Source organism: Zea mays, chromosome 8 (assembly GCF_902167145.1).
Source record: "Zea mays cultivar B73 chromosome 8, Zm-B73-REFERENCE-NAM-5.0, whole genome shotgun sequence".
Lineage (NCBI taxonomy): Eukaryota > Viridiplantae > Streptophyta > Magnoliopsida > Poales > Poaceae > Zea > Zea mays.
This window is the reverse complement of record NC_050103.1, coordinates 173,440,438-173,450,030: the sequence shown is the minus strand read 5'-3', so window position 1 is coordinate 173,450,030 and position 9,593 is coordinate 173,440,438. Positions and strand designations below refer to the sequence as shown.

Here is a 9,593-nt window from a genome sequence, read left to right as displayed (position 1 = left end):
TATAGTGAACTATAGCTGCCAAACACCCAGAGTACGACCTCACCGCCTCACAGTCGCGCATGCAGCACCACTCGTCACATGAGTGCATGACCCGCGTCGGAAAACCACACCCGTCACACTTGACCCTATCCCGATTTCAAACGCACGCCGCGCATAGCCCGCAGCCCCGCACCCGCAACGTCTTCTGACGCCGCGGACCCCGCCCGCCCGCGTCCGCAGAATCTCCGCATCAGCCTCCGCACGCACGGATTTGTAAGCATCCCACATCCAGCAAGAGTCCACCTCACTGCCTCCGCCCGCCCCTCCGCCACGGCGCCCACCCACCGCCACTCCCCTAAAACCCTCACCACCGCCACGGCGCCACCCCCGCTTTCTAGTACCATTCCCTAAGCGCCGCCGCTCGCCCGCGGCGGTACCCCGTCCTCGCGATGTCGTCGACCTCCGGCGCTCTGCCGCAGCCTCGCCGCGGGCGTCCCGGTCCCTGGCCCCCGGCGCCGCCCCCGCAGCCGCAGGCGCAGCCGCTCTCCTGGGCTAAGCGCACAGGTTTCCAGTCCCGCGTCTCCGGCGAGTCACTGCCTTCGTCTTCCGCCCACAACTCCGGTCAGGCCCCCCTCCCTCGCCCTGCTGAGGCCCCTTCCGATCTGGAGTCGGGCCCGCCGGCCCGGCCCAGCTCCACCCTCCCGGCCCCTCCGGCCGCCGCGGGAAATGGCGAGCGGCAGCATCCCCCACCGCCGCCTCCTCAGGCGAGGACGAGGAGGAGGGACTCCGATAGCGGAAGGCCGAATGGGCAGATAGCCGCGCCTTCGCTTCCGCAGCTACAGGAGGAGGAGGAGGCGCCGGAGCGGCCGGCTCATGTGAAGTACGAGCTCCGTGACACTCCAGGAATATGTGAGTACCCGACGGAGGAAGAGAAATGTGCACGGGCGATGTGTGCTATGGGTAATGATGGACGGTGCATTGATTTAATCGGTTTTAAGCTGCGTTGCAGTTCCTCTGGTGGTATACGGATTCCAGCATTATATTTCCATGGTCGGTTCAATCATCCTGATTCCTCTCGTGATGGTCCCTGCTATGGGTGGCTCGGCTGTGAGTTCTGGAATTGAATTTGTTGTATCTCGTGCACCATTACTGATTTATTGGGTTTCTTACTGAATACTAGGTTATATTTGGTCGTGTTTGGGTCAGGATGACATGGCGGCAGTGGTATCCACAGTGTTGCTCGTCACCGGGGTGACTACATTGCTGCACATGTTTGTTGGAACGAGACTGCCACTTGTGCAGGGTCCATCCTTTGTATACCTGGCTCCTGCGCTTGCGATCATCAACTCACCAGAATTATTTGGGATCAATGATAATGTATGCACGAATTTTTGTGTCTTATGTTGTTGCATGCCTAGAACATGGCAAATGTTTCAGTCATGCAAGGCCTGTTTGTTTTCTACTAGCAGTCCTGACTGAGCTTAACAATTTGCATTTCATTGCAGAATTTTAAACACATAATGAAGCACCTGCAGGGAGCTATAATAATTGGAGGTGCATTCCAAGTGTTTTTGGGATACACAGGCCTCATGTCACTATTTCTTAGGTCTACCTCCTTTTCTTTTGATAAAATATAAACCCGTTTTCTTATCCCTTTACGTGCGCAAATCATTATTTAATGCAAAACATGATTGGCCTTAGTAGTGAATCAATAAAAAAATGTTTTTGGTGGCATACACACTTAGGATATATAAGGTTTGACCTGAAGTTTTGTTCTGATTTCTGAATGCCAAATATCTGAAGTATATAACAACTTTTGCATGAGCTTGAAACCATCTAACATGGCCATACAGTAGGAGCAATGCACATACATATTGTTGAATATTGATGGCTTAAAAGCTACAAGGATCATTGTTGTTATGGGTTGGCCGCTTTGTGTTGGTTTCTAAGTGTAATTGTGTAAACTGTTTGTCTCCCAGACATAAACATCTTTTCATGTTTCTGTAACTGATGAATAGAATTACTCATGTGCCTCGTCTTTTTGTTGTATAATTCACCATATGTTACAGTGACAAGTAGTAATACTCAGGGTGATATATATCTTATTTGTGTGATTTGTCTTCATCTGCTTATTTCAGGTTGATAAATCCAGTTGTTGTCTCGCCAACAGTGGCAGCTGTTGGGCTTTCATTTTTCAGTTATGGTTTCACGAAAATTGGGACATGTATAGAGATGGGAATTCTGCAGTTATTGATGGTGGTTATTTTTGCACTTGTGAGTATGCAGGAAATCATTTTTAGACACAATGTGATATAATGCAAATAACACATTTTTTGTCCTTTTTCTGACCATTATCTATTTAACTTGTGACAGTACCTCCGGAAAATAAAGCTATTTGGGTACAGAGTGTTTCTTATTTATGCGGTAAGATTTTCTCTTATGAAGTTATGATGTTGATTGAATGTGTGGATCTGTGCTGCATGCTGGTTGATATGAGAGGCTAATTTCTGAACTACTGATGCTGCCTCTTTAGGTTCCTCTTGGATTAGGAATCACATGGGCTGTTGCTTTCGTTCTCACAGCAACTGGAGTTTATAGCTACAAAGGTTGTGATGCAAATATTCCTGCCTCAAATAATGTATCAGCCTTTTGTCGGAAGCATGTATTGAGGATGAGATCTTGCCGTGTAGACACTTCGCATGCCTTAAGATCTTCACCCTGGTTCAGATTTCCCTATCCATTGCAGTGGGGAACTCCAGTTTTTTCCTGGAAAATGGGCCTTGTGATGTGTGTTGTATCAGTTATTGCTTCTGTTGATTCTGTAAGTTGATGACTCCTCTGAAGTTTGATCCTAACTACAATATTTTGCACGGTGTCTTTAAGTTTCATAATAAATTTGCACTGCATTATGTGGATTGGATCTGCCCCAGTAGCACACTACCTTCATTTGTAAACTCCTTTATCAACTTGGCATAGGCCTTCTTCTTGGGCACATGTTTTGCTCTGCTAATGGTTCCTGGAAATTAGCTAGCTTAGTAACGACAGTGTCTTCTTATAATTAAAAGTTCAGAAGCAACCATTTGACTCCAGTATACTTATTGTTCAAGTTTGTCTCTCCTAACAATATGTTTGTGCCTTTTCAACTTAAGGTCGGTTCCTACCATGCATCGTCTTTGTTTGTGGCTACCCGGCCACCAACCTCTGGAGTTGTTAGCAGAGGCATTGGTGTTGAGGGTGTATCTACAGTCTTGGCTGGCCTTTGGGGGACAGGAGTTGGTTCTGCAACAATAACAGAGAATGTACACACAATTGCTGTGACTAAAATGGGTAGTCGACGAGCAGTTGGATTCGGTGCTATTTTACTTATACTGCTTTCTATTGTTGGTAAGAAAACTATTTTGCATTTTCATTTCAGTGAAAAAATTCTCATGCTGTGAGAAAAGGTAATCAAAGGTTCTTGCTTATCACTGTTATTATGACTCTTTTGTAGGAAAAGTCGGTGCATTCATTGCTTCTATTCCTGATGTTATGGTTGCTGCTCTCCTTTGCTTCATGTGGGCTATGCTCTGTGCTCTTGGCTTGTCCAATCTTCGTTACAGTGCTACTGGAAGCTCCAGAAACAGTATTATAGTTGGGCTGGCTTTATTCTTGTCCCTATCAGTTCCTTCTTACTTCCAGCAGTACGGTGTACATCCTAGCGCAAACTCATCAGTGCCAACTTACTTTCAACCATACGTTGTTGCATCTCATGGACCTGTTCACACTGGATCGGGCGGGGTATGTACTCAAGCTTCCAATCTTTTTTTCCACCAGAATCCTTTATCCTATTTTGCTTTTTATTTGTGACCTGTTCACACTGGATCGGGCGGGGTATGTACTCAAACTTCCAATCTTTTTTTCCACCAGAATCCTTTATCCTATTCTGCTTTTTTATTTGTGCATTATATAGTTTAAAAGTGGGTATTAATGCCTAAAATTCAGGTCAATAAAACTGCAACCTTAACTGGGTCATATGAGCCTCTGATTTGCTTGCCTGAGACATGCTTCCACCCTATTGTTTCCGGTGCCGTAACTGCATGTCCATTTGTGCCACTGTCATGCGGACCCTGTCACCATCCCTCTTCTTTGTGTCCATAGCCTTGAACAGAACTCAGTGTCTCTCTCTTCCCCACCCCGTTTCTAGTGCTAATTTCCCCAGTGTCTCTCTCTTCCCCACCCTGTTTCTGCACACATCGCCACTTGTTTATGCCGCTGGCTTACGAGGAAGGCAAACCACCTAAGCTTGTTCCTGTGCTGAAATTGTCGACCAGCACCCAGGTGGCCAGGTGGCATCGATAAGAATAGAGTATCATAGATAATAGATTGTTGAAGGGGTCTGACTACATAATGTCCAGCTATAAACAACCCATTTGAATGTTATAAAATAGTGCAGCAAAATTAAACTTTGGGAGGCTTTATTGCTGCACAAATGGAATAGTTTTGGGATTCTATTGTTCAACTTAAAAAAGGGACGGTGAAAAGAAGATAGCATACGAAGACACTAGAAGGGTTTATACGCTTGCCAGTTTAAGCTTGTTCTTCAACTGAAATTAGTCAAGTATGATAGTTGTAGTAGGTAAAAAATCTGATGCTTGATGTGCTAAAGTACATGTTTGGTTGTTTAGGCTTGAAGGATAGCGACTTTTATTGCTGTCCATTTTGAGCATGGATCTTCAGCTCCTTGGGTCAAGTGGTTTCAATGATATTCTTCTTTTTATTTGCCCTTTTTCCTTTTAGTTCCAAATCCTGACAATGTCATGCTAGAGAAGCAAAAATAAATATAACATTGTCTTGATTTTTATGATTATTTCTTGAGACCCGAATGCCTAAATTGTTGAATTATACTATCAATCCAACCTATTTGAAGGCTTAGGACACTATTATACCTTACATTTTCGTAAGAAAAGAGTTATAATCAGTCGATCCTACAGAGGGCATGTAACGCCCTGTCATAATGTAATTTTGACACCCTTGGTTATATCCAAGCATTTCATTGCAATTTCGTTATCTGCTTGCATTTCAGGTGAACTATGTCCTCAACACGATACTTTCACTCAACATGGCCATTGCGTTTCTGGTTGCTCTGGTACTTGACAACACAGTCCCTGGTGGTCGTCAAGAGCGGGGATTGTATGTATGGTCAGAAGCAGAGGCAGCGATGAGAGAATCGACTTTCATGAAAGACTATGAACTTCCTTTCAAGATCGGACGCCCGTTCAGGTGGGTGAAGTGTGTTGGTCTATAACACAATTTTGGGTAGTTTGTAGCTGTGGCAAACTTTGAAGATCTCAAGCTTTCATGAATCATGACTGATCGTTTCTCGACAAGGCTGGTGTATAGGTTATTTAGCATGTCTTGATTCTGATGTATCTAATTTTCAGATACGTTTGAGACTGCTGTATATCATCGCTGACGGTCCTATTATTTAGATGGTTTTAGGGATATCAATTTGTACAGGTCCAGTTAAAAAAAAACTGAGCTACCACACCTGAACTCATATCTGGTTTGAAGTCAATAGTTATCCCGAAACCGCACTTTCATAAAGTACAGCCGTGCAGAATTTGCATCTCATACAGCCGTGCAGAATTTTCATAAAGTCGGCTTTGCAAATGATCGTTGTCACCTCTGAGGCTGTGACCTGTCAATAGGAATGCAAGTTCCAGACTTCCAGGGGTTTTGGATAAGTTTTGGGTCATCAATTGAAGATTTGCTAAAATAAACAAAATGGCAATACCATATAATTAAGGGTTAATTTTATTTGTGTCATTACAATTTTCTACGTTTTGATGTGTCACTAAACTTCTTAAGCTTGCACATATGCCATTAAACTTCTAATCAACTCTGAAATACGCTATTTTGTTTGAAGCTGACGTACAACCGTACACGAATTTTCAGATTTCCTTTTTTATCCTTGTTTGTCCAAACGTATCCACCGGTGCATTAACTGTGCAGCTCTAGCGGCGAAGGGTGGGGCGCAGCTCCGGCGGGCGTATTTAAAACCAACAATCATGTAATGTGTTGGACATAGCTAGTTAAATGGTTAGGATGATATGCCACTATTAAAACCAACAATCAATGCCATCCGCATCAGTTTGTTCAAGCAAATAATTAACTACTATAAATCTACCTGTGAGTTTTGTGGACTGGGAACATGTTTAGTTACGCGAACCATCGTGCTGACGTTGATGCCGGAGGAATTTGCCCGAGCTTAGCTAACAAAAGAGAGAGTACAATCCCAGCCGAGAATGCTGTCAACTCGTCAGTGAACATTTTGATGCTAGTGAGGCCATCTTGAGGGGTGACTAGCACACTGAGGCTACTGACACCTCTGATGCGACGTTGGTGGCAAAAATTATTTCACCCTCCTGTAGGAAAGAGAAGCGACAACATTCTTTCGCATAAGCAAACATAGAGCCAACATTCTTTTGTATAAAGTTCCTAACCGATGGCTATGAACTATTCTAAAAATTTACTCGCTGATTTGCAAGTATGTGTGATATGTTGCTTTTATTAAACGACTTGATCGATATATATTTTCGGTACAAAACGACTAAAAATTAGTTATCATATTTATAACTGAAATTAAACACACAAAAATTATACAGATCATCGAGGTAGCAAACTCACGTAAAAATACCATACATGAGTTGACTTTAGAATAGAGCAGACAAAAGTTCACCATGCAAATCATTAAGATAGGTTTTGCAATTCAGTTGCTATCAGACTACACTCAAGGCATATACTTTCTTGCAGAAGTAAACAACCATGTCAAAACAAACACCTCGTAGATTAAAATAAAATGATCAAAAGCTACGCATTTGTGCATGATTTGCTAAACCAAATAAGCAGTATTGACATCTAGAACAAAATCGATAGAACATTTGATCTTGAACGATAAAACATAAGCACCTCTCAGGCAATTCATCGAGCATATGACGTGCATCACTACCACTGAATGCGCACATGGACAAAAAAAGAGTTGAGGATCCAGATCGATAGTTCTGCTGCAACACCCTACTACTGGTGTTGCGCATGTGTGGTTGATAAGAACAGACCAAAATGAAACCCTGAGGCAAACTGACCTGCCCACAAATCAACACATGGAAGCACTAGGTATTTCTGAGGAAATTTAGAAATCATTTGTATTCCACGAAACCATGACGTTAGGACATACATGTTGGTTGCTAAATAAAAGAAAATTGACTCAAGAACTCACTCGTCGATGATGACACTCAGTGGAGGGCATTGTGATGTGCATGGTGTGGTGATGGCGTGTAGGGCGGGATTCGGGGTGGTGAGGGTATAGAGGCGTGGGGTCGCTGGACCGTGGTGAGGGCGCGAGAATGGAGGATTAGGGCGAACGCGGGTTGGCTCGATGTGAGGGCACATGGGGAGGTGAGTCCATGGAGGTGTGCATGCCCACATAAAGGTCGTAACGTCACCCTCTCTGCCACTAAGCTTGAGGCGACGACAATGACAAATCCAGTGACTTCAGCGAGGGAGTGGAGCAAGAGCAAGATGATGCGGAGATAACCCACGCACACGATGACGCTCAGCTCCAGCTCTAGGCATGTAAGCCGGGTGGCGGCGTGCATGGGGCGGAGATGGACTATAGAGGCACATGGCGCACTAGGTCAAGGGCGGGTCGACGGAGTCGCGGGGGCGGGGACATGGCCTCACTTGTGGACGACTTCCCTTGTCTCTTAATAAGTAATAGAGAAGAAGAGACAGAGTACAATCCCAATCGAACACGTGAGTCAACTCATAGAGAACATTTTGCCGCTAGTGACACGCTAAGGCTACTGGCACCTTCGGTACGTTATTGGCAAAACTTATTTCACCATCCTGTAGGTAAGGAAGCAACAACATTCTTTCACATAAGCAGACGTAGAGACAACATTCTTTCGCATAAAAGCTCTAAACTGATGGCTATTAACTATTCTAAAAATTAACTTGTTGATTTGTGTACGGATACATATTTGATTAAGATGTAAAAATGATTTGCAAGTATGTGTGATATGTTGCTTTACTAAACGACTTGACTGATCTGTATTTTTTGGTACATAATGACTAAAAATTTGTTATCATAGTTATAATTGATATTAAACGCAAAGAAAATCATACAGATCATCGATATAGCACTCACATAAAAATATCATACATGAGTTGACTTCAGAACATATTAAACAAAAGTTACAACATACGGATCATTAAGATAGGTTTTGTAGTTCAGTTGCTATCAGGCTACACTCAAGGCATATGCTTTCCTGCGGAAGCAAACAACCATGTCAGAGCAAACATCTCGTAGATTAAAATAAAATGAGCATAAGTTATGCATTTGTGCATGATTTTGTAAACCAAACAAGCAATATTTACAGCTAGAACAAAATCAATAGAAGATTTGATCTTGAACGATAAAACATAAGCACCTCTCAGACATTTCATCGAGCATATATGTGCATTACTACCACTGAATGCGCACATGGAGGAAAAAATTAAGAGTTGAGGATCCGGGCGGGGTAGGACCTAGGTCATGGTTGCTAGTGCTGCAAGGGAAAGGACATCAGACTAGTAGTTCTGCTGCAGCGCCCTACTATTGGTGCTACACCGATGTGGTTGATAAGAACGTACCAAAACGAAACCCTGACGCAAACCGACCTGCCCACAAATCGTCTTATGGAAGCGCGAGGTAGTTCTGAGGGAAATTTAGAAACCATTCGTATTCCATAAAACCATGTATCCCATAAAACCATGATGTCATGACATATAGGTTGGTTGCTAAACAGAAGACCAATGACTCAAGAACTCACCCGTTGACAGCAATGCTCAACAGAGGGCGTTGTGATGCGCACAGGACGATGATGGTGTGTGGGTGGGATCCGGGGAGGCGAGGGTATGGTGACGCAAGGCTATGTGGCTAAGGTGAGTGCGTGTCAGGGCGAGGACATAGGAATGGCGGATCGGAGCAAACACGGGTTGGGGTTGGTGTGAGGGCGCGCGAGAGGTGAGGCCACAAAGGTTGTAACGTCACTCTCTTCCTCACTGAGCTCGGGGCAAAGGCAATGGCAAATCCTTCCCCACTGAGCTCGGGGCAAAGGCAATGGCAAATCCGGACAACATCGGTGTGGGCGAGGAGGTAGAGACAACCCACGCACACATTAGCTCGGGGCAAAGGCAAATCCGGACAATATCGGTGTGGGCGAGGAGGTAGAGACAACCCACGCACACGACAACCCTCACCTCCATCTTCGTGCACGCAGGTTGTACGCCCTAGATTAGGGGTGGGCAAAGGGGTCACGGCCTTGATTGTGGACGTCTTCCCTTGCCCCTTAATTACTAGAAGTAGAAAGAGATAGAAAAAGGTCCATTTTATCTTTCTTAACTATCAGTCAGTTTTCTCTCTATATAAAACTGGATAACTTCTTTTTTTGTTTCAAAATCGGACATGCGTGTGCTCTCGGTGGTTTCTTTTCTTTTATGTTTATTTTTTTCTGATTTTTTGAAAAAAAAACGTAGTAAATCGTAGAAATTTTTTTGTTAGAACCCATAACAATAACCAATTAACAGACTCATAT

The 9,593-nt window shown here is 44.0% G+C and overlaps 1 protein-coding gene across 1 annotated transcript; it reads left to right on the top strand.

Moving 5' to 3' along the window:
- The first annotated feature begins 270 nt into the window (after positions 1–270).
- Positions 271–5,544, top strand: LOC100279219 (Nucleobase-ascorbate transporter 12). Its single transcript, NM_001152243.1, has 10 exons — positions 271–888; positions 989–1,086; positions 1,186–1,356; positions 1,485–1,585; positions 2,118–2,253; positions 2,353–2,403; positions 2,513–2,800; positions 3,129–3,363; positions 3,470–3,756; positions 5,042–5,544. Exons 1-10 carry the CDS (start codon positions 429–431, stop codon positions 5,261–5,263), a joined length of 2,049 nt encoding a protein of 682 aa, NP_001145715.1. The 5' UTR covers positions 271–428; the 3' UTR covers positions 5,264–5,544.
- Positions 5,545–9,593: the final 4,049 nt, after the last annotated feature.

Excerpts from the sequence above, each read along its gene's own strand:
- LOC100279219 (NM_001152243.1), top strand. The coding sequence starts at position 429 with ATGTCGTCGACCTCCGGCGCTCTGCCGCAGCCTCGCCGCGGGCGTCCC. Across the intron at positions 889-988 it reads CCGTGACACTCCAGGAATAT|TTCCTCTGGTGGTATACGGA; the intron begins GTGAGTACCCGA and ends GCTGCGTTGCAG. Across the intron at positions 2,254-2,352 it reads TGGTGGTTATTTTTGCACTT|TACCTCCGGAAAATAAAGCT; the intron begins GTGAGTATGCAG and ends AACTTGTGACAG.